General features: G+C 41.7%; 1 protein-coding gene across 2 annotated transcripts in view; it reads right to left on the bottom strand.

Annotated features, from left to right (window-relative positions):
• Positions 1–25,705, bottom strand: part of ccdc77 (coiled-coil domain containing 77) — a 42,117-nt gene extending 16,412 nt beyond the window's left edge. The window contains exons 1-7 of one of the 2 annotated variants that reach the window (XM_034032740.3): positions 25,492–25,705; positions 24,967–25,026; positions 12,881–13,097; positions 12,320–12,462; positions 11,916–12,012; positions 11,628–11,700; positions 1,907–2,001 (exon numbers count right to left, since the gene is read on the bottom strand). In XM_034032740.3, coding sequence (XP_033888631.2) covers positions 1,907–2,001; positions 11,628–11,700; positions 11,916–12,012; positions 12,320–12,462; positions 12,881–13,081 — 609 coding nt within the window. In that variant the 5' untranslated portion in view covers positions 13,082–13,097; positions 24,967–25,026; positions 25,492–25,705. Of the gene's footprint in view, positions 1–1,906; positions 2,002–11,627; positions 11,701–11,915; positions 12,013–12,319; positions 12,463–12,880; positions 13,098–24,966; positions 25,027–25,227; positions 25,247–25,491 lie in introns of those variants that run through there. The other variant, XM_058986484.1, reaches the window with a different exon arrangement.
• Between the last annotated feature and the right edge of the window lie 345 nt (positions 25,706–26,050).

Below are 26,050 nucleotides of genomic sequence, written 5' to 3'. Positions count from 1 at the left end.
GTAAAAATGATATAAAATCTCTGTTTAACTCAGATGTCGTAAATACAAGGTTCAGACCATTTTTTTTTGTGAACAATGTTTTATTTTATTTTCTTGTCCCCACCCTTTGGGAATAGGGAAATGGGGGAGACATTACAATTTAATGTAACCGAGATGGATTTACCATACAGTACATTACATATACTGCACAAATTAATAAATACATTTTAAATGCACATAGAATAGATTATAGTGTATGTGTGGCTGCAAGAAAAACACATAGCCTAACACTAATACACTACAAGATCTACTAATTGAATATTACTAGAACAGAAGGAATATTTGGAATTACTTGTGGAATAATGAAACAAAAAATAGCATTAAAAATGCAGTTGAATTTGTCATAATTAATACATCATCGTAGATTTCTGATAGCTCAAATTATTTTTAGAATGCAATTTTTGTGACTTCTGTTCGATATGATATTACCGAGTTATCGTAAATCGTCCCAAACCTAATTCTCTATATTTTCTGCCAATCTAACTGAATCCCTCCTATTTGGGTGCACACCACTTTCCTACAGAATCTCGGGGCCACATTACAAAAGTAACTTTCTTATCTACTCTTCAGAGATAAAATGTCTAAACTACAAGTTCGGGACCGTTGATATTACAGAAAATGCTCTCCTAACTTATTTTCCTATCTTAATTTAAGACAGGAAATAGCATATTACAGCACGTTGGATTCTGTTGTGTTATTGTATTACACAGCGAGGCGCTCCATTGAACTATAAACAGCGGCTCTATCTGTAATGTAACGTAATGTAATGTAATGTAAAAAAAATACAAGTTTGGACTCTTTATGTACACAATTATATTACACACCTGAGGCACGGACATCAGAGGACTGTTCTTATTTTTTAGCTTTACTTTAGCCTGTGAGATATTGTTGTGTATTCCTAAATTAAAATAAAATGGTGTTTATGACTGAAATTGAATAAGAATTGCTTCATTTAGTTTTTTTTTTTTTTTTTTTAAATAGTGGTATTTATTTATTGTTGTTAAACAGATTTTATTGAAAAACCATATTCTCCTCCCAAATTTAGAGCCCTGCGTTTCTTTTCCACAACTGAATCGAGTTTAGACGCCATAACTTAAAAATGTCTATTCTGGTGACAGTTCCCTGAAGCTCGAGCTGTAACCTGCTCCATTCAGACTCGATCAGTCGTTTACAGATAAGATTGGCGTTAGACAGCATTTCCTAACTAATGTTAGGATAGGATGAGCACTTAGGAAATTGTAGGCACTGCTGACTTAGGAAATGCTTTTGTAATACCAAGTTAGGAAAAATCCTATCCTAGCCATGAAAGATAAGATAGGAAGGCAAGGTATGAAATTGTTCTTCTATATTACAACCCCTGGTCTCTCCCAGAAGCTAGCCCAGTTATCAGTGAAACCCAGATTCTCTGAGGTATACCAATCGCACTGATCCACGTGTCCACACTTGAACTGTCAGATTGCAACCCGAATTGTCAGATTCGTACCCGTATGAAACTTGCTCTTGAATGTGTTTCGCATCGATACAGTTATATATATATACCGGTCCCACACCAGTGTGAACAGACATTGCAATACTGTCCTGCATCTATACCAGTATAAAAATGCAAGTGGTTAGTATGTAATTCAATATGTGAATGTAATACTATTCAGTAGGATTCTTTCGACTTTATGAAGCTAATTTAGTTCATTCTATAGAGTGATGCAAAACTTTTGGCCAGAGCTGTAGGTACTGTACATGCGCCTCTACTATCAACAGTTACTGGGGATATGCGTAAGAGAAACTGGATGCTAAACTAAAGCCACTTGACTAGAACAACAATCTAAAAACAGTGACCACCGTTTGAACTGCTCTTGCAGTTGTACTTTACCTGTAATAAGAGGGTCTGGTTATCCTTCTTGTAGCGCTCAGGGGAGGCTGGGCTTTCTGCTCTCCCAGCTGATTTAGAGACAGTCCTTCTGGTCACTGGACAGAAACAGAATTTCAAAAGGGAAGGGGTGAGAACAGATTTCAATTTTTTTGCCAATTCAAAAGTATTCCTACCCTTTGATGCTATGATAGTATTGTCTACAAGGTGTTAAAAATGTCAATATAATAATGCAGAATCTAATTCTAGAAAAGTCTAGGAAATGCTGGATTGTAGGTGAGGATATAAAAGGGTTAGACATAGGATGATTGCTGTCATTACCAATAAGCCAATATGGGGAAAAGTAAAGAGCTATCTGAAGACCTCAGGCAGAAAATTATTTATTGTCATAAAGCTGGAGAAGGATACAAGAAGATTTCCAAGCATTAGAATATCCCAATTTCAACTATTGTTTCTATTATCAAGAAGTACAAGACTCATGGTACTGTCACAACGCTCCCTCGGTCTGGGAGAAAGAAGGTTCTTTCACCAAGAACAAGTAGAAGAATTGTGAGGAAGGTTAATAACAATCCGAGATTGACTGCCAAAGATATTCAAAGTGAATTGGCTGCAAGTGGGACTGGGGTTTCCATTTCAACCACAGGTCGAGTATTACATAGTGAAGGTCTCAATGGTAGCAGGCCAAGGAAAAGGCCACTCTTAGGAAAACGTCACAAGGACAATCGCTTAAAGTTTGGTCAAAGGTTTTGTGGAGTGATGGAAACAAAAACAAAAAAAAAAAAAGAGCCATTTGGTCACGCTGATAATCGTTCCGTTTGGAGAAAGTCTGGTGAGGCGTACAAAGAGAAGAACACCATACCCACTGTCAAGCATGGAGGCGGTGATATCCTTCTATGGGGTTGTTTTTCCTTTAATGGCACAGGAAATTTAGTTCCAATACATGGTAAAATGGATTCCATAGCATACCAAAAGATATTGGCCAATCATCTGAAACCCTCCACTACAAAACTTGGTTTAAAGCACAACTGGACGTTCCAACACAACAACAATCCAAAGCACACATCAAAATCTACTTCAGAATGGTTAAAGAAGAATACAATCAAGGTTCTGGAATGGCCTAGTCAAAGTCCCGATCTAAATCTGATTGAGAATCTTTAGTACGAGTTGAAGAAGGCTGTGCAAAGAAAAGTCCTTGGAATTTGAATGAACTGGAACAATTTTATGTTGAAGAATGGTCAAAAATCACTAATCATGCCAAAAGCTCATTGACAAATATCCTAATCGTTTAAAAGAGGTTATTATTGCTAAAGGTGCCTCAACTAGCTATTAATGCATTTTCCTTGTCACAGTATGAACACTTTTGAATTAGCATTTTTTGAGTTTTGCTAAATAAATAACTGTAGACATCTATTTCTTGTAAATTTTTTCCCTCATCCTCAAAAGCAAAACGTTTGCTACAAAAGCTTTTTCCCATTATTATTTTTTATCCGAGAATGAGAGTTTATCTTCAAACTGGGAACTTTGGAACATTCTATTCTAATAATCATGACATCATCCACAGAATTTTTGTATAATAACAAGTTTACTGCACTGTGTTTACTTTTCTTTTTAAACAGCTGATGAAGGGCTTTTACCAGAAACGTCCTGAAAATGAAAGATTGTTTAATCTTTTAAACTTTGTTTACATTTTTTAAAAACCTTACATACATATATAAAATCTAAAACAATATTAGAGAGGCTTCAGTGAGTTATAGGAAAATAATTCCATCTAGGGTTTCTGTGACCTCATAAATTACGAGACCTAATGTTGAGTAATTTATAAACCGTCACAGAAACCCGAGATGGAATTGTTTCCCTGTAACTCACTGAAGAGGCCCAGCTATTATTTTTTATAATACATGGATACCCTTGTGATGCTAATATTAAAAAAGACGAGGTTCAGCAGTAGAGTTCTTTTTTTTTTTTTTTTTTAAATAGTGTTTTTCTGTGCTGTACAGACCTTCTATGTCATTATCCGTTTAGGTTCTCCGAGATACGAATGTACCAGCCTTACATCTTTTTTTAACGTATTCTCATTTTGTTGATCATTAATGAACATTTCTGTACTGTGGGTGTCGAGTGATTGAAAACTAGACATTTTGTGTTTGAATTGAAAGTGATGGTCTCGAGGAGTCGAATGGGTCAAGGTGCAAGTATTTTCCTCTAGAGCAGGGGTGGGCAATCCTGGTCCTGGAGGGCCGGTGTCCCTCCTGGCTTTTGTTCCAACTGTGCTCTAAATTACTTAATTGTACTGATTATTACCAATTATTGGTCTAATTAAGTAATTTAGAGCACAGTTGGAACAAAAGCCAGGAGGGACACCGGCCCTCCAGGACCAGGATTGCCCACCCCTGCTCTAGAGGAAACATCACTACTGTGGTATTATCACTTTTTTTTTTAATGGCTCAGGATGCAAATATATATGGATGCAAATATATATGGCTCAGGATGCAAATATAGCCTTCATCCATGTACTTTATTTATATTTATATTTACATTATATATATATATATATATATATATATATATATTGTTACCTCCTGCCCGTCCATCTCGGTCGGCTTACTCACTGGCTTACCCCGGGCAGGTCGCTGCGCGAGTCTCGCAGATCGTTGGAGGGTGGATGGAGACCAAAGGCTTGCTTTATCCGGCGGCAGAAAATAAGGCACTGACTCAGCCAGTTTAACTGAAACCAACCGTTTATTAAGAAAACAATGTAACAGTACAGAGGTTGTATTCAGCACTGCAAGGCCCTCCGTGTAGTACACTCATACCGCAGCACCGTCCCGCAGTACAGTACCTCACCCTAACGCAGCTGGGAATCAGAGCGCGCCAATACTCTCGCTCCGAGTTTATATAACAAGGCTCCTTCCCGCCACACAAATGTAACAATTTCAGAGACAGAGGAAGGAGTGCTTGGGGGTTTCAATACATAAAACACAACCAATACATACAGTTGACAATACAAACACAGGAGATATTCACATACACTAGACCCCACTAGTATAACAATACCCCCTCCTTAAGGGTCAATCGTCCCGATGACACCAGATTGCATTAACACCACATTGCTCCCATTTGTATGGGTTTATTTATTTATTTTAACCTACAGGGCTACTCCCCATTGTACCTCCAAAGGCGGTCCTGATGAATAATTTTAGGTGTGGACCTGTTATCTTTCCTAATGCCATACACCACCTCATTTACTTTCTTACACACTGTATATGGCCCTTCCCAATCTTTTTGCAGTTTAGGTGACCTACCCTTGTACCTCCGTGGGTTATGAAACCACACTTTGTCTCCCACTTCATAAGTGTCAGCCACAGCTCTTACATCATAACGCCGCTTTACCTGGTCAGCAGCTGATTTTAAGTTTTCCCTTACGAACCGGTGAACCCGCTCGAGAGACTGCTGCGGGCAATCAGCATAGTCCAGGGGATCCTCAAAGCTAAGAGACGCATCGGGAGTTCCATAAACCAGCCTCACTGGTGAACGGAGCTCCTCTCCAAACATCAGTAGTGCAGGTGTGCACTGTGTCATTTCATGTTTAGCCGTTCTATAGGCGAACAACAGTAAGGGGATGTGAGTATCCCAATCCCACTGGTTCTGATCTACAAACAGGGCTAACTGGTTTTTGAGAGTGCGTATGTACCTCTCCACCATGCCATCAGACTGAGGCCTTAGTGGCGTGGTGCGTGTTTTCCGCACACCCATCAGCTGACACATCCTGGAGAAAATCTCTGATTCAAAGTTGCGGCCCTGGTCTGAATGCAGTTCACCGGGCACGCCAAACCGAGTAAACATCTGAGAGACCAGTGTCTGGGCCACTGTGTTGGCATCCTGGGTAGGAATGGGGAAGGCTTCCGGCCATTTAGTTAGGTAGTCCATAGCAACCAGCAGATACTGATTACCAGACTCAGACCTTGGAAATGGGCCAGCGATGTCGACTGCTACACGCTGGAGCCGGTCCCCCACTACATACTGCTGCATTGGAGCATGGCCCCGCCTCCGTGGACCCTTCCTCGCTGCGCAGTCTGTACATTTCCTACACCACCTCTCACAGTCCTGCCGACACTTTACCCAATAGAAGCATTCCCTTACCTTCCCCAGGGTTTTGTCTACCCCAAAGTGCCCACCGGCTCGGGTGCTGTGAGCCAGGGTTAGCACTTCACTTCGCAGGGACCCTGGAACTAACAGCTGATACCTGCAGCGCCCACCCGAGGGAGCCTCCCACTTACGATACAGTAACCCGTCTTTTAGTTCTATACTATCCCAAATAGCCCAGTATGCTCTGACGTCTGAGCTGAGGTGTGACACACTTTACCACCGTGGACGACCCCCATTCTCTTTCCAGCCAAACAGAGGATGAAAATCAGAATCAGCTTGTTGTGCAGCCCTCAGCTCTTCAGCACTGTGACCCTCAATAAGCTGCTCGGTCTGCCTTGCAGCAGCTCCACGTGTTAACCGGCATAGTGGCTCTGTAGCTGTATTACCTTCGCACTGGCCCTTCTGGTAGTCCCCTTTTCCAGCACCTCCCTCACAGCCCTTCTCAACCGTGGCAGCATGTTCCCCTCCCACCTTGCTACACTCCCGCTGCTCTACTCTCGAACAGAAGCTGCAATTAGTAACAGAACAGGGCCGCCTAGAGCGAGCATCAGCATTGCCATGCTTTACGCCCTGCCGGTGTAACACCTTAAACTCATACTGCTGCAGGTGTTGCAGCCACCTTGCAATCTGGCCCTCTGGGTGCTTGAACCTGAAAAGCCACTGTAAAGCAGAGTGGTCAGTACGTACAACAAAAGGTCGGCCATACAAATAATGATGGAAATGTGTGACACCTTTTACCACAGCTAGCAGTTCTTTGCGAGTGGTGCAGTAGTTCCTCTCCGGTGCTGTCAGGGTCTGGCTGTAGTAAGCTATGACCCTCTCCACTCCATCCTGGACCTGTGAAAGGACAGCTCCAACTCCCACGTCACTGGCGTCTGTGTCCAGGGTGAATGGGAGGTTAAATTGAGGGTAACCTAATAAAGGGGCAGAGCCTAAAGCCTGTTTGAGGTGAATAAAAGCACTCTCACATGCTTCACTCCAGTAGAACATCTGTCCCTTCTTTGTCAAAGCATGCAGCGGCTTAGCAATGTCTGCAAACGACCCAATAAACTTCCGATAGTAGGAGCATAAACCCAAGAAGCGGCGTATCTCAGTTACATTTACTGGCCTAGGCCAGTTGCTAACTGCTGCTATTTTGTTGGGGTCTGTAGCAACACCCTGTTCACTAACTATGTGTCCAAGATAAGCCACCTCCTTTTTAAACAGCTCACATTTAGCAGGGTTCAGTTTTAAACCAGCTTTCTTGAGTTTCTCAAACACTTGTTCTAAATTACTTAATGCCTGTGAAAATGTGCGTGCGTGCACCAGCACGTCATCAAGGTAAACAAGACAGACTTCCCATGGCAGGCCCACCAGCACCCTCTCCATAAGCCTTTCAAAGGTGGCTGGTGCATTACAGAGACCAAAGGGCATCACATTGAACTGGTACAAGCCCCGCCCAACTGTGAATGCCGTCTTCGCTCTATCAGCTTTGTCGACCTCCACCTGCCAATACCCACTCTTTAAATCAAGTGTGGAAAACCACACAGAACCACTCACTGCTTGAAGTGTGTCATCAATCCTCGGCAGAGGGTAAGAATCTTTCTCAGTAACCTCATTCAGCTTCCTATAGTCTACGCAGAATCTAGTGCTGCCATTCTTTTTCTTCACTAGTACTATAGGCGAGGCCCATGGACTACTGGAGTCCTCAATAACCCTCTGCCTCTTGAGGTCTCTAACAATGCTTTCCACCTCCCCTTGTTTAGCTATTGGGATCCTCCTAGGGGCCTGTTTAATTGGTGTTGCATTGCCAGTATTTATTTTATGTTTTACCAATGCAGTCCTACCAAAGTCATCCTCATCTTTGCAAAAAATATTGTGGTGCTCAATCAGAAATGCTTTAAGTAGTCTCTGTTGTTCCTCGTTTAGCTCAGCTCTGCTGCTTTCCCACAAACCTGTTAAGTAGTCAGGCAGTGTTCTGAGAACTAAACCACTTTTTAGTCTACAGCAATTCTTAAAATCACCACTGGGTGGCGGCTGGCTGCGTGAGCAGCACTCTGCGCTCTCGGCTTGTACAATTGTTGCTGCTTCCCATTCAGCTAACACTTGACCCTTTTTAATCACTTTGTCGGTGTAGGAGATATTTAACAGCCTTATGGGCACCGTTTTCGACTTTAGATCTACTACAGATCTTGCGACTAAGATGTCAGGGTAGTCTTTGTTTTTAGGATCATTTTCGATTACGCCCCACTGCGAGATACAAGCTCTTTCGCAGTCTAACTCGGCCGCTACGAGTATCTCAGAGCCTGCAGGAACAGTAAGTCTACGCCCCGCTACAACACGCCCACAAAATGTGGGTTCTGATTCGGTCTGCGTGTGGCTTAATGCAAGCTCTGTGCCATTCAGTGACAGTACATTTCTTTGCATATCTAAAATCCCACGATGTGCCTGTAATAGATCCAAACCCATTAACAACTCGTCGGTAATATCAGCTACCCAGACCCTGTGATGAAAGGAGTATTGTCCAATCAGAAATTTTAGCTCGCCAGTCCTAGTTGCTGACGTAACATCTCCGGTTACAGTCTTAATGTTGCAAGTCTCCGGAGCACTACAATCTGATACTTTTGGTGCTATCTTCTTGAATAGCTTGGGACTCATGACAGTCAAATTTGATCCGGTATCTATTACGGCATCGACATGCAACCCTTCTATGACACAGCGGATAACCAAACCACACGCAGTCCCCAGTTTCCCAACCTTAAACACAGTTTTAGAGGCCTCCTTTACATTATTTCCCAGGTTCAGCCCCGCAACCTGGGAACTTAACAGTTTCCCTGATCAATTGCAGACATTGCTTTGTCCCCCGTTTCACCCTCCTTATTTCGATCTCTTTTGAATTTCTGACAAAATCTTTTTATGTGTCCTCGCTTATGGCAATAGTGACACTCGCCATCAAATTTAGCCGTTTTAGAGTTGCCCAAATCAATTATAGCCTTCCCCATGGCGTCCAATTTTTCAACCAAATTTGCCAACACCTCCCCTATAACCAGATCATTGTTACCTCCCATTCCCTTGCAAGCAGACTCACCAGTTGTCGAGTCATTCTGGTTTTGAGTGCGGCGAACGATGTGCTGAACCGGCTTCTTTTCACCAACGGTTGCGTAGATGCACTCTAGCTGAATCGCTCGATTGAGTACGTCGGTGAGTGTGCGAAAAGACCCCTCCCTCAGTCGGATTTTCAACTCCCGGTCCGGCAGCAAGCTGATGAATTTATCGATGAGCAAAGCATCTCTGCAGCTCTCCGGCACGTCAGCGAATGAAAGCGCGAAGAGACGTTGTAGATCCTGAGCAAAGTCAGCAAGGGACTCGTCTGGCTTTTTCTTCCTGGTGTCGTACTGGGCTTTGGCAAGTTCCTTCTGCAATCGCCCGTAGCGCAGAGCCAGGACATCCACCAGCCCCCTATAATCGGACGCAGCCTCCGTTTGCAGCAAGGTAAGTGTAGTCATAGCATCTCCGTCTAGACTGATAGCAAGCTGGGCACGCTTCTCACTGTCATTCCAGCCATTTAGTGCACTGACCGTCTCGAAGTGCTCGTAGTATGCTGCCCAGTCCATTTTCCCGTTAAACTTGCTTGGTTTAACTTTCTGTTGTGCAGACCCTGAAGCAGCAGCAGGAAGCGAGGTCCGCGGGCTCTGTTGTGCAGCGGGGTTGGAGAGCGCTGTAGTCGGCAGTCTTTCTAGCTGCTCGATCCTCTCCTTCAGCAGGTTCTGTTCGCCAACAGCGGCATTGCGAACCGCTTGTAATTTGTACTCGAAGCCTTCCAACTTCTCCCCGATTTTTCTGTGACCCTCTTCCATTTCGTCGCGGAGTTGGCTTGCAGTTTCTGCAATTTCGACTTTGCAAATCTGTTGGACCGCCTTAGTGCTAGTTTGTATATCAGATTTTAACTCGTTCAGACTATGTAGCAACTGCACCAGCATAGCCTTTAATTCATCCATATCTCCCCTCTCTGTGCGATCTCCACTTCTGACACCAGTTGTTACCTCCTGCCCGTCCATCTCGGTCGGCTTACTCACTGGCTTACCCCGGGCAGGTCGCTGCGCGAGTCTCGCAGATCGTTGGAGGGTGGATGGAGACCAAAGGCTTGCTTTATCCGGCGGCAGAAAATAAGGCACTGACTCAGCCAGTTTAACTGAAACCAACCGTTTATTAAGAAAACAATGTAACAGTACAGAGGTTGTATTCAGCACTGCAAGGCCCTGCGTGTAGTACACTCATACCGCAGCACCGTCCCGCAGTACAGTACCTCACCCTAACGCAGCTGGGAATCAGAGCGTGCCAATACTCTCGCTCCGAGTTTATATAACAAGGCTCCTTCCCGCCACACAAATGTAACAATTTCAGAGACAGAGGAGGGAGTGCTTGGGGGTTTCAATACATAAAACACAACCAATACATACAGTTGACAATACAAACACAGGAGATATTCACATACACTAGACCCCACTAGTATAACAATATATATATATATAGTGAAGGGATTTAGTCCTTCGGGTTCTTTTTCAGCACTTTAATGACCCAGCCACACACAAAACTTTATTTTTAAAAGTGCTGACGTGCTACTTTTAATAAACAAACAAAACAAAAACAAACACCTAGCTCTATTCGAGCAATAACTAAACACAGGAACCTAAACTATCTTGCAGGGCGGCTAAGCCGTTTACCTGACAAACAAAACACCACAAACCACACAGGTTTAACACAGAACACAAAAGGTTTTTACACTACCTTTTCCTTTTTACGCTTGAGCACCCTATCAAGCAGGCTTTTAAACACACCAGCAGCCCTGAACAGACTGGCTGCTCTCTTTAAATACCCTGCACCTGGCTCTGATTTACAATGATCACCAGGTACAGGGGATAATTAATAATAAAACAATTAACAAATATAATTAAACAATAAAACAAAACAATTAAATTAAACCATGCAGGTTTTCATGCAGGGATGATATTAACCCCCTCCCTGCTGGATTTGAACCCTAACCAGTCATACTTTTACTCCAACTACATCTTAAACCTTTCAACAGACTAGGGTACTATTTACATTTACCCTATCCAAACAGCAATACGTTGCCTTAATATACGTTGAACAATTTTGCTATTCCCATAATGTGTGTGTGTTATTTTCCATTAAGTGAAAAAAGAAGTGATATCTGAAACAAAAATACATTGGAAATGTGAAAAAAAGCCAAGTTATCAAAAGTGCCCAGCCATGGTTGCCCCAATTATTTCTTCTAACTTAGCTTGTGTTTTTTTTATACAAGTCAGAAGAAACATTTGTGCCTATACTTTGTGCTGGGTAAGGTTGCCCCAATGGTTTCTTGAAACTTGGCCTGTGTTTTTCATATCTCCACTTTAAATGGCTGGGCACTTTTGATAACTTGCCGTTTTTTCACATTTCCAATGTGTGTTTGTTTCAGAAGTAACTAAACCGTCATCTCCACAAAACATGATTCAGGTGGAAATGTAGATGGATGACATACTGCTGTTTGCTTCACTGCAATTTCTTTTACTTTCAAAATGGGCAAATCAAATCGTACCTGGTTTTGTTGTCCCGGTGACCTCACGCCCACTCTGGTCACTAGGCTGTACTTTCTTTTGAGAAATTGTGACCTAAAATAAATGGATGTTGCAATATCAAATGCAATTAAAAGCAATGACAGAAAAAGCAGAGACAAGTATATTATGAGGGAGAACTCTGCCAACTCCAGGATTCCCAGGAAAACTAATGTAAATGCTGATGAGGGACTGCAGAAAGGAGCCAAAACATGATCAGAATTAAAAGGCACTGCCCTCTACTGGCTGTTTCAGATAAAAGCTGTGCCTACCTTATGTGGTGGCTCCTTATGAAAGTATGTGATCTCGCCGTCATCAGGGCCAACCAATGCCAGTAGATGCTGAATTTTCTTTCTGTCATCAAGTTCCCTGCATTACAAGAGCAGAAAACACTTTATATCACCAGAAGGAAAACTTGACCGTTTTGCATTACTTTACACTGCCAATGTGAAGGGAAACTGTGGAGTGCGAAGTCCTGATGAAGTCTGTTTTACGGAGGATCCTGTTTCTACCGTCGTACCTCTTCTGGCAGCCATAACAATTAGGCAATTTTGACCAAGAAGTGAAACAACATAAGATAATACATGCAAATGCTGTTTTATGGTTTAAACTCTTAATTGAAAATCTACTTCCTCCACTCCCTTATTTCTGTATTGCAACAGTCCACAGCAGTTACCTGATTTTGAGGCGATCATTCTCAGCATAGAGTCTGAGGGCATGCTCCCGTTCCTGAAACAGGTAAACCTGCATGTCACTCAAAGCCTTCTGCAGCTCTGCAATCTCTCCCTCCCGCTGTCGCATCTCCCACTGCAGTTTGTGCTGGAGACGAGAGCAACAGGAGCAGTCAGACAATGACTCAAACAGTTCACTTACCAGCCTTTAAAGTAGCTTCAGTTGTGTTCATTTGTTTGCAATCGTTGAGTGCCCCGATATTGAGTTGTTGGCACTGTTCTAGACGTCTGTATGTACCTAGCTTTGAGCTTGTCTTGAATTAGTATAGATAAACAAAATGTATTTAGAGTAGATGGCTGAATGGAATGAGGAAGGCTGTTCAGTCCCATCACATAGGATACTCCACACAAGCTGAAAGCCAGGTAAAGGCACTACAGTGAAACTCAATATGGGTGCAACAGAACCTCTCAAACACCATAAAAAAGGAAATGTAAAAAAGCAATTCAATGTCATGGGAATGGGATCACTGCACAGGGCCAAGTAATAAGAGTTTGAAAGCTTTTACCTGCTCCTCATAGGTGGATCTGTAAGTGTCCAGCACCTTCATCATGTCCTCATGCTCCCCATCGAACTCCGACACCTTCCGCCGGTAGAACTCAAGCAGCTCGCGTGACGGCCGCAAGTATGCTAGGCGCTCATTAATGGGTGGCAGGGGAGATGTGACATCCCGCTCTGGGGTCTGTCTCTGTGGGGAACGGCAGGACATTCCACCAGACTTTGAGCTGCAGAAAAAAACAGTGAGATAAACATGTGTTACTGTAGACTGAAAAGTATCCAATTTACAAATAAGATATTGGTTGAAATATTTTCAACATTCTTCCACAATATATTAATTCATTTTTTGTTATGAACAAGTCTACGCCGGAGTGTTTTGCCACCTGTTGGTCATAAGTGGAACTGCAGACCAAAGTAAATAATTATCATCTTTGTAATATATTGTAGCATACCAGCTTTTCAGGAACAGTGTGGAGTTTGAAAAGATCTTTATTGAACACAGTGCTCACAATACACACGGCAAGTTTCCTCACACTCCGCGAGGTGCTGCAGGCTCCCCTTAAAATAGCCTAAAGCCCGCCAACAAAAATATAATATATATAATAAAATTTCCCACCCTGGGTCCCCCGGTCCCTTCTCTTAGTCCAGGTACATCCCTGCCAAGGGCTCACCGCTGGTGCAGTGACACATCAATGTTAGCCAATGGGTCCTTTCTGAGGCAGCCCTGCAGCAGGCTCTGTCTCTCATGCTCCATGCACGCATAGCTGCAGCATGGTGTTGCTGTAAGCAAAGCACAACGATGCAACCTCAATATCCCAACTGGACATGCCGTTGCACACACCCGCCCCTCGTCCCCGGCAAGAGGGTACCGCCGTCGCTGTGGTCGTCTGGTTCCCCATGGCTGGTTTGCTCCGAACTGCAGTGAGGGAGACAAAGGGCTGTCACTGGGGTTGTCCCCAGCTGGCCGCTATGTGGTCCTTGGTTGATGATGTAGACACCCTGAGTGAAGGTGGGGCTGGGTCCTCAGTCCTGGCTGTGGTCTGAACTGTGCTCCCTGCCCCCAGCCGGTCATGGCGGGATACAGGAGGCTCTGTGGTCCAGTGGTTAAAGAAAAGGGCTTGTAACCAGAAGGTCCCCGGTTCAAATCCCACCTCAGCCACTGACTCACTGTGTGACCCTGAGCAAGTCACTTAACCTCCTTGTGCTCTGTCTTTCGGGTGAGACGTAATTGTAAGTGACTCTGCAGCTGATGCATAGTTCACACACCCTTGTCTCTGTAAGTCGCCTTGGATAAAGGCATCTGCTAAATAAACAAATAAATACCACCTTCCAATCCCTGGGTGGAAGTTTTACTCAGTAAACCATCTCTCCAACAAGTTCCAAAACCCGGGGGGGGCTCCCGAGTGGCGCATCCAGTAAAGGCGCTCCGCGCGGAGTGCAGGATGTGCCCTATAGCCTGGAGATCGCAGGTTCGAATCCAGGCTATGTCACAGCCGACCGTGACCGGGAGTTCCTAGGGGGCGACGCACAATTGGCTGAGCACTGCCCGGGTAGGGAGGGCTTAGGTCGGCAGGGGAATCCACAGCTCACCGCGCATCAGCGACCCCTGTGGCCGATAGGGCGCCTGTGCTTTTGCAGTGGAGCCGCCAGATCTGTGTTGTCCTCCGGCACTATAGGTCTGGTGGCATTGCTGTGGATCTGCAGTGCGAAAAATGACGACTTGGCAGGAGCAGGTTCCGGAGGACGCGTGTTCCAGCCTCCGTTTCCCGAGTCGGCGGGTGACCAAACAGCAGCTCAGCCGGGGTCTGCAGCTCCCGGCCAAGCATCAGCAATGCAGACGTGCTGCTGGTCGAATCTTACACAGCAGTGCGACAGGCTAGCAGGACCATTGGAGGCTGGACGTCCCAATCCCGCTGATGGCTGGTGGTGACGATGGCTAGCTGGGTGGAGAGGGTCCAGTTAAACCCCTCCGCCAGCCCATCGCTCTGGGGGTGCAGGGGCGTGGTCCGGGTCTTATGGATCCCCAGCCATTGACACGTCAGCTAAGACCCTTGACTCAAAGTTGTGCCCCATAGTCTGACTGCAGTTCCTGCAGGGCACCCTCTATCATCCCCGCCCTCCTGGTCCGGGATGGTGTAGGTTTCTGCCACTTCATAAAATAATCCACCAGGATGTAGCACTTCCACCAAACCGAGCGAGGAAAGGGTCCCATGACATCATCCCCCAATCTCTCCATGGGCCCGCCAACTGGAAACTGCAGGAGTGGGGCTTGGGACTGGCCTGGGGGCCCATTCCAAGCAACACATTTGTTGAAGCGCCGGCAATAGTCCATTACATATTGGTGGTAGCACCCCCAGTAGAACGCTTGAGGGTTTTTGCCGGAGTGTCTTCGCAACCCCAAAGTGTCCTGCAGCTGGGGTGCCATGATTTAATACAATCATTAAAAAAAATGTACTGTACTAAACATTTTGACAGCGTCATTTTTATATCATTAACCTAAATGCTGGTATTTTAGCTCAGTTCATAGACTATGAGGATCAGATCTGCTGAAGGAAAACCTGTATATATTATATATGTACATGTATAATAGATTTATAATAAAGTATATATGCAGTTAAAAATGTTTAGCAAATAGTACAACGATAGTACTAAAAGTGTGGAAACACAGTTTAAGAAAGCTGCACGATATCAGTAGTCACGCAAACCTAAATTGCAAGTCAAGCAGAAACATTTAAAATACACTACTCCCATATTTAAATATTAATTTGGTTATTTCCACTTGGAAGGAGAATTTCTCTGGCTAAAAGAAGAGCAAATGAAACCCACACTACCCTTTTTCCATGGAAACCCGTCAACTGTTACTGCCTGATTCAGAAATAGAGTACTGTACTTGAGCACCCATCAGTTGGTCAATTACCAGGGTATAAGGATTTGTATAGATATTTAGTAATAAAATTGTGTGAACAGCAAAGTTTCAAAAAGATCTTTGAAAGAAAATGAACTTCTTGATTCACAAAACGATTTGTTTCCTGCTGTTGCCCTCAAAGTAAAGCAAACTAAAACTGATTACATATTTCCAATACCTAGGAACAAGAATATTTAGCGGAAGTTTCAGAAATCTATCTGCATGGGGTTTTAGTAAAGTAGGCTGCTAAATATCCTAGAATGTATAACTGAATTTAGATTTGAATACCCTTTGCCTTTATGGAGCCCACCTTTAAGTACGCTGTCTATAATAAAATTACATTTTGCTGACAATTTATGCCTATTGCCGATTGTTTTGTCATTTACAGACATCAGCATACAAGGAGAGGCCAATCAATTTCAGATTTGCCTATTTCTTTTTCATTCAAACGGTTGCTCCTGATTGCTTTTTCATTGACAGAAAGTGTGAAGGTGAGATGAATCGACTGAAGATTTGCCAGTTGCTTTTTTCAGAGGTTTCAGTTAACATGGAGAAAATAGATCAGAACTGTTTAAATAGTTTTAGCCATCTCAAGAAAGTTTTAGCCACCTCACGAAAGCGACTAATCCCACTATACATACATAAAATCTGCTTCAAGTAGTTTTTAGGGCTGCAACAAAGGGTACATTTTGACCTTCGAAGGTTCGTCACACATTACCGAAGGAATGTTCAAACCTTCGATATTTCATTTGCACAAGTTATTGATGACGTCACCAATAACCTCTCTAAATCTGACCTCCTTTTCTTTCCCTCCTCCTCTGATCTCTCTATCTCTGTTCCTCTGGAATCTACCACACTCTCTCCCTCTTCCTCCGCTAAAAACCTTGGAGTCACCCTGGACCCCTACCTCTCTTATTCCCAGCACATCTCCACTCTGGCACGCACTTGCCGATTCTTCCTGAGCAACATCCGAAGAATCCGACCCTTCCTCACCAACTATGCTACCCAGCCCCTGGTCCAGGCCCTGGTACTCTCCCACCTAGACTACTGCAACTCCCTCCTGGCTGGCCTCCCTGCGTCCGCCACCCGTCCGCTCCAGCTCATCCAGAACTCTGCTGCCCGTCTGGTGTTCACCTCTTCAAACAGCACCTGTAAAACTCCTCTGTTTGTATCCTGGGACACTATCACCCTTCATTTAAATGTGCTTTATTTTGCTCTTATCTGCCCCCTATTTTACTGCATTTAATCCTGTACTTCAGGATACTGTAATCTGCCAAGTGTTTAACCTGTAGTATTTTGTATTTAATCATATCCTGATGTAACTATCACTATTATCTGCTGTATTATTGAATTGTGGTTTGTCACACTTGAACAAAAGTTATTGTATTTCTTGCTCTTATTGTATTACTTGTATTGTAACACTTGAAATGTATTCGCTTACGATTGTAAGTCGCCCTGGATAAGGGCGTCTGCTAAGAAATAAATAAAATAAATAAAAAATAGCTACTTGTTTGTATTTGATTGAAAATCCTACTGGTTTACAGGTAATCCATATAAATGGAATAAAACATTCAATTGTAATTTTAAAATACTTTATATAGAACAGTAATCATGTTTTTATAATTTAAATTAAAATATTTTACACAATTGATGCTGCCTGCGTTATATACAGTAAGCTTGCATTGCAGCAGCACCAACTACAGCAGACTTTTTAACAGTCACCTTTCCAAGCAGGTTATCAATCACATTTTACTACTACTACAAATATTAATAATATGAACTTACACTTGTCAAGTGACCCTGGAGACACAGCTTACACTCTACAACGCTTTGCTGTTGAGATGACGAATGAAGAAATTAAAGGTTTGCCTCTTGATAACACAAGCTGGAGTGGGAGGGGCGGACGGTGCTCCGTTTTAGAAATTAAAATTATTAGTGTTAGCGTATAGTTTGTATGTTTCAAACATATTCTACCATAGCACTTCTCATACACTGTCTTGTACACTATGTACTCTGTACGTATTTTACTGAAGCACTACAACTGCTATAGGTACTGCCCCGGTGCTTTGGAAACTAGAGTTGCTACGTATAACGATGTGGTACCCTTTCTTGCAGCCCTAAATACTTCTTAAAGCAGATTTTATGTATGTATAGTGGGATTAGTCGCTTTCGTGAGGTGGCTAAAACTTTCTTGAGATGGCTATAACTACTTAAACAGGTCTGATCTATTTTCTCCATGTTAACTGAAACCTCTGAAAAAGCAAATCTTAAATCGATTCATCTCTCCTTCACACTATCTGTAAATGAAAAAGCAATCCGCAACCATTTAAACGAAAAAACAATCGGCAACAGGTAACCAACTTTATTCCCCTCCAAACTGAAGTGACCAGACGTCCCGTTTTGGACGGGACAGTCCGACTTTTGGAACACTGGTCCCATTGTCCCCAGAACCCTTCTTGGGATGCTCATTTTGTCCCCTTTTTTTCCCCCCTGCGGATCGTCACCCCGGTAACAGAATATTGTACTTTCATGCAGACTGCTGTGTTACTACCATATCTAACTTATTACAGTACAATGACACTTGATGTGACTAAAGGGAAGGTTGAACGACCAGTAGCATTAAAAAGCAGCTGTACAGCGCTGTGCAAATCTGAGGAATTATTGAAGTCAACGTTCATATTTGCAACCAATCACAGAGAATAGCGGGCGGGTTCATCCACGGACTGCTGCTAAAACTAAGTGGCAGCTATCCTTGTCTGAATCATCACTCTCACTGCCTGAGAGGTTAGACTAGGGTAGTCTAACATGAACGGCTCATATAGGTACCATTGCATTGTGTTGGAACTATTCTCTTGACATTCATCAATAACATTTGTGTATCTGTGGGACTTTGTTTTGTGTGTAGCGATGGGCGACAACTGCAAAATTCAATGATGTCATGTCACATCACCGTGCCATGTTTACAACACAGTGCACTGAAGCGTGTCGTGGTTTGAACACTGTGCATCAAAATAACTCATCACAATAATAGGAGGGCTGTAAAATGTGACAAAAGTATTTGGAAACAGATTTCCTATTGAAATAAGCCTATACTCACTTTCAGTTCATCACAGGTACCATCTAAGAAACATATGTTTGTGAATAACACAAAATAATGTGTGATCTAGTTAGTTTCTATGTTTTGATTTCTTTAAGTATACATTTTGTGTGTGTGTTTTTTTTTTTTTTAGCAATACAATTGTTTCAGGTCTTCATGTGCCCATTTAATTTCTTTAAAAATGTATTTACATTGATAGTTGAGTACTGTATATGATACAAATAGTTAAAACAATTACAAAAAAAAGAATAACGCCCTTGTTTCATTTGACCTTTCTTAAAGATATCTAAATAAGCTGCCTGAGGCAGGATACATCTCTTTTTAATTTGGTTTTTATTTCTCTGTTAAATGTACAGTCAGCACTCACATATCCGACCCTATAAAATTCTGACTTCAGTGACGGTTAAACGCATGTGACGCATATCTGATTATTGCATTTTGGCCCGTTCCAACCCTTGTATCTTTTTTGACAATATCAAAAATACATATCTGAAAAGGACTGTTTTAAAAAAAGAAGGTTTCCATTTAGATGTACTGTGGTTCTGTTGGTACAGTACTATATTTTTAACAAAAGTAGTATTTTTATTCAGAACGATAGGATTCTGTAAATATCACTTGCCAAAACTAAAGAGACAACACATTAACTGTAATACAGTACATACTTTTAAATCCGGTATGTAAAATTTCCCATTAACGACCTAACAGCAAAATTAAATCTAAATGTTATCCATGCACAGAACTGCGTTAAACGTAAAAAAACAACACAGTTTCCAGAATTAAAACAGTATCCAAAGTCAGTATTCAAAACTGCAGAATTGAGTGCTTGATAAGGCCCTAATGTCACAGTTCACTTGCAAATGAAAATGCACAAAAGCAACAAATGATCACAGATAAAAAAAATGCATCACAGTATCTAAAACTGTTTAATGATTAACTGTTACATTACCCTAGCTTGTCTCGTTCTCTTTGTTTTGGCTGCAGGTGAAACTGGAAGAAGCGCTGTGTAACTGCACAATATAAGACAAACTGTTTGGCATTAGAGAGAATTAGGTTGTTTTTGTTTTGTTTTTTTTTGTTGTTTTTTTTAAATGCAGGCTGTGACTGATGGGCTTTGCATCAGAAAACTTGTGACGGAGTTGGAAAATCGCGTGTGATGGGTAAGTGCATTAATTTGTTACATATATATAATGGGGACTGATTTTATTCTTAATACAAGGGTGGTAAAACGCGACTGACGTGTATCTGGGTAACGGATATCCCAGCGCTGACGTGCTTCTGGGTAACAGATATCCCAGCGCTGACATGTATCTGGGTAACGGATATCCCAGCGCTGACGTGTTTCTGGGTAACGGATATCCCAGCGCTGACGTGTATCTGGGTAACGGATATCCCAGCGCTGACGTGTATCTGGGTAACGGATATCCCAGCGCTGACGTGTTTCTGGGTAACGGATATCCCAGCGCCGACGTGTTTCTGGGTAACGGACATCCCAGCGCTGACGTGTTTCTGGGTAACGGATATCCCAGCGCTGACGTGTTTCTGGGTAACGGATATCCCAGCGCTGACGTGTTTCTGGGTAACGGATATCCCAGCGCCGACGTGTTTCTGGGTAACGGATATCCCAGCGCCGACGTGTTTCTGGGTAACGGATATCCCAGCGCCGACGTGTTTCTGGGTAACGGACATCCCAGCGCTGACGTGTTTCTGGGTAACGGATACCCCAGCGCCGACGTGCATCTGGGTAACGGATATCCCAGCGCTGACGTGTATCTGGGTAACGGATATCCCAGCGCTGACGTGTTTCTGGGTAACGGATATCCCAGCGCTGACGTGTTTCTGGGTAACGGATATCCCAGCGCTGACGTGTTTCTGGGTAACGGATATCCCAGCGCTGACGTGTTTCTGGGTAACGGATATCCCAGCGCTGACGTGTATCTGGGTAATGGATATCCCAGCGCTGACGTGTATCTGGGTAATGGATATCCCAGCGCTGACGTGTAGCTGGGTAACGGATATCTGAGTGCTGACTGTACTATAGAAGTAGTATAGTTTAATTGAGACAATGTAGTACTCATATTTAAGATTAATGCTATCTGTTACATAATTGTTATATAAGGTATGTTACTTTATCACTGCTATTAATTTAATAGAAGATAAAAAACACATTGATAAAAACATACGTTTTTCCTTCAGCAACTGTCAGGGCTGGAATTACTGGGGGGCTGGGGGTGGGGTTGATCCCTCCAAATAGTTTTATTTCAAAGTGTCCTTTTTCACATGTTTTATGCCAACAGATATCCCTTTACAGAAAGGAACCTGTTAAAAACATGTTAGTTTTTCAGTCAGGGTTGGCTGATTTAAACCATTTTTTCATTTACTACCTATTTGATATAGTTTCTCAAGGAAAAGACATGAAAAGTATGTTTTAAAAACCTTTTATTAACACAAACATCTTAAACTCTTACTGTCTATAAACTCTCTTAGGGCTGTATTCTGATCACAGTGCAAATGTGAGGGCAAGCGCGAATGGCGCAGATTCTGTGGTGCATAAATGCAGGGAAGACGTAAAAACTAAATACTGCACTGAAATGGTATTCTGAAGACATGTCTTGCCCCGTTATAGAGCGCCTGCCCCATCATTAACATATTCACCGATTCCTAAATACACAATTGAGCATTGTGTTAAGAATCGCTGAAACCAGGTCTATTTAAAAGAATGACTGGGATGAGTGAGGGGGATTTTTCTCTGGCGTGAGTAATGTAGTTTGGAATGTAACTATTCACAAACCACCATTTCCAACATCCTTAAATTTACAGTTTGGAGGTACTGTAAAGCTAGAACTACAGTACTACAAAAAAATGAATAATTAAAATAAATAAATAAATAAATAAATAAATAAATAATAATAATCGCCAACCCTGTTTTCAGTACCAATCAATGATAATGAGAAAGCATCTCCTGACAATATGAAAACTACTCTGCACATTTTACATAGGCTAATACTTAAATTAAGAAAGATTAAACAGTTTTCCTTTTCTAAGTAAAGCAGTGGCAACATTTTATTTGATAAGAAAAGGAATACGATGTATTCTTATCACAGCTTGATCCATGTCTCAGCCTATGCTGTTGACTCAAAAAAAATTAACTCCAGCCAAGATCAGCAAAGAAATTAGCCTTTGTAAAATGCATAGTTATCTAATTCAGATTGCCAGAAGATGCTTTCTCATGATCACTGATTGGTAGCAAAAAACTGCAGACTGAAAATAATAGAATAGGCAGGAAATTTCAACATGCAATTAACAAATTTTTAACAAGGTTCCTTTCCGTTATAAGTGATACCTTACAGCAGGGGTGTCCAATCCTGTCCTGGAGGGCCGGACAAATTAAGTGCTTATTAGAAGCTTAATTGGGCCAGTTAATTCATTTAGGGTACAGTTGGAACAAAAACCAAGAGGGACACCGGCCCTCCAGGACCAGGATTGGACACCCCTGCCTTACAGCATGTTAAAGGGAGAATTTGGAAATACTATTCAGAGAAACTTAAAGGGTGAATTGCAACGTACCAGTGATTCAGTCACATCAAGTGGACTAAAATGCGGACTAGAAAATCCTGCAATCTGTACTAACTTGATCCTGATTACAGCGTACCAAACAGACGATCCCGGTAATTGGTTTAACTCAGGGCTTCTCAAACTCAGTCCTGGGGACCCCCTGTGTCTGCTGGTTTTCAGCTCTTAAACAGTTGCAGATTTCAAGTTAGCTGTAACATTTTATAAGTAACTTTTTACAGTTTAAGAGCTGAAGCACAAATAAAAAGGTCTAATTAAGCTAATTATTAGTTCAATTAAGGGTCTAGTTAAGTAATTGAGAGCTTGGTTGGAATGAAAACCAGACACAGGGGGTCCCCAGGACAGAGTTTGAGAACCCCTGGTTTAACTGATCGGAACAAGTTAGATCGATAATGAGGACTAACCTACAGCTACAGCCAAAAGCTTTGCATCACCCTATAGAATTAACACATTGTGCTTCATAAAGTCAGATGAAACCTGTTAAATAATGTTACATTAACATATTAAATTGCATACCACTTTGCAGTTTTCCATATATTTAACAAAAAAGTGACAATTGAAAAATGTGACATTTCTAACACGAAACACTGTACTACTGTTATTGGCATCCGTAGACTTCTGCGATATCATGTTGTAGTTTTTGACTACATATTGTTCTTAGTTATTTTTTTTTTAATTCCCTCAATCCTAAAATTATAGCTGTATAAACCCTTTACTAATCCAATATGTGGAAAAAATAAATGTCATGTCTTTTTCGTGCACATTTCAAGGCGGATCACACTATTATTATTATTATTATTATTATTATTATTATTATTATTATTATTGTGTTTCTTTAGCAGATGCCTTTATCCAAGGCGACTTACAGAGACTAGGGTGTGTGAACTATGCATCAGCTGCAGAGTCACTACAATTACATCTCACCCGAAAGACAGAGCACAAGGAGGTTAAGTGACTTGCTCAGGGTCACACAATGAGTCAGTGGCTGAGGTGGGATTTGAACCGGGGACCTCCTGGTTACAAGCCCTTTTCTTTAACCACTGGACCACAAAGCTGGCATTTAAGATGCCGGCACTGCTGCATTGGCACAGAAAAGTTTAATTGCGTGATAATGGACCATTACTTGTTTGTAGTTAAAGCATATTAACTGAAATTGTATTGCATTAAACTGAAAACTGTATCAAAAGTACATGATTAAAACGTTTATTTAAAATGTAGGGCCTATACAGTATATACTGCCCGAGACTTTCTTCTCACAGATCTGACTGCCCGAAGGTGACGGTCATAAGAAATGTACAGAGTAAATTTTTCAGATGTACTTGTCATTTTAGAGGGAAAAGCAGTAAATGCTTCGGACAAGCAAGCGTACCAAGTTAGTCTTGTCCTTCACAGTACTGAGTTAATCCACTTGAACAGGATGATCACGAATCTGTTTTGGTACACTGCAATCAGGATCTTGTTTAGTCTGATTTATCAGATGATCTACCTGTGATGATTAACTTGTGGTACGGTGCAAATCGGGATTAGCAGGTGTACTAACTGTAGACCAACCAAGTGAACTAAACCTGCTTAATCCACTAGTTAGACACATCAAGTGGACTCAATTTGGTACGCTGCAATTGACCCAAAGGGTTTGCCTAACCAGATTACTATTTACCATACTTAATAACTACTTCGGAAGGTAATTCCTGTTTCTGTAATCAGGTTAGCTTCTAAACAAAACTCAGAAAAGCTGATTACCTGTGAAATGGTGGGGAAGCTTATGGGTGATGCAGTGGGCTTCATTTATTGCACAAAGTCAAAAGATTGGATATTTAACACATTTCATCACCTTTAGGCTTTCCACCACATCATAGAAAATGTATGACTTTGCTTAATAGTAGAAAGTGGCTGGAAAAAAAATGTATACCATGGCATATTAAATGGTAAGAATTTAAATATTTTGAAAAAATATTCTATGAAGTAACCATTTAATAAATAGAAATATTGTGATGTGTAATGTTTTCATACAGGAAGGGCCTGGTTTACAGATTAAACACTGGAGGATAGCATACAGATAGAGAACAAGGGAGAGAGAGAGAGATAAACTCGAAAGGGGAAATCAGGAGAAGATGCAGTTTCTTAGGCAGAAAAGGGACTAGAGTTGTAGCAGTAATCAGCAATAAAATAGATTTTTTGTGAACTGAGAATCTAAGAATTTGATATTATTGAATTGCTACTGTGTAATTTAACAACTATACTTGTTGTGTATAAATGAACTTACAAAGACAATAGGATTTATTCACAACAAAGTTTTTGAAAGTAAAATATTCCACTCTGAATTAATATCACCACGAGTCTCTAAATTCACTTTCAATGTGATATTAGATCAGACATTGACAAAGTGAACATAAAAACCCTAGAGCTTAACCGTCGCTTGGAAGTTATTCACAATGTTTCCATACTGTCCCAGTTTAAGGACTTCAAAATGTGGTCACCTTACTCCAATTATATTTCTTCAAAAAAAATGTAAGGAAAGTCTTACCGCTTAGAATCTCTGTCTCGAGTTCGTGGGGACTCCGTTACAGATCTAATGTCCGTACACCTAAAATATGAAATACAAAATATTCTATTTTTCAGCTATGTTTAAAAAGTAAAATACAATAATAAACACGGACTCTACATTACTGAAAAATAAATGCGTATAAAGATTTGTATGCTTGCATCCATGCTAGATATAAACAAAACGAAATATGACAGGTAAACAAAACAAATTTGAATAAAAATAACTAGTACTCGGACGTACTACAGATCTGTCGTTTCCATTCGCTGTTTTTTCTGTTAGGGCGCCTCCACCAGCGGGAGATTTCAACTTATACAAATGCAGGACCTTGCTGTACTGTGCTCGAATGTATATCACTTATCTTTTGTTTGCTAGTTCTGTATAATGAGTTAATATTAAAAATGATAAACTGTTTACAAGAAGAATCTAAAGAAGATTTTTTATTTTACAAGTTTATTAAGTGAATACATTTCGAGACAAACTAATTTTCTAGACATCCTTACTCACCCGAATCCAAGAAAACTAAAAATACAATACGACAAACAAACGTAACAAGAACGCTACCAAAGAATGATATATTTAAAAGGTGAATTTAAATAAAGGTGCCACAATCGACTTCAATGCTAGTTCGGTATCAGTGTTACTAGGTAGTACTGTATTGATCCGCAACGCTAACAAACAGGCTTCCGTGTCGCTCCATTGAATATGTTAGGTTCTGGTCTCAGCCAATCAACGACTACATTGCTCAATCTGTAACTGCTCGCTCTTCTTGTGGAATTCTGGAAGATGTAGTTTATTTATCACGCGCTTGTGCGGGACGTGTGGTGTACCGTGTGGTGTACCGTGTGGTGTGTGATTTACACGATTTTAATTCTGGATTTGTTCACTGCATACAACTGCAATTAAACACATCATATTTTACAATCCAGAATTAGTGGACGATTAGTTGAAATGTACTGTATTTCTTTGCATCAGACATGTTTAGTTTATTTTAGTTTGTTTAAATAGACTGCCTGTCTCTGTGATGATATATGCCTATGCCTGACTTTATGTGAACGAAAAGACA

The sequence above is a fragment of the Acipenser ruthenus genome, chromosome 14 (genome assembly GCF_902713425.1).
Source record: "Acipenser ruthenus chromosome 14, fAciRut3.2 maternal haplotype, whole genome shotgun sequence".
NCBI lineage: Eukaryota > Metazoa > Chordata > Actinopteri > Acipenseriformes > Acipenseridae > Acipenser > Acipenser ruthenus.
This window is presented reverse-complemented; position numbering and strand designations above follow the sequence as displayed.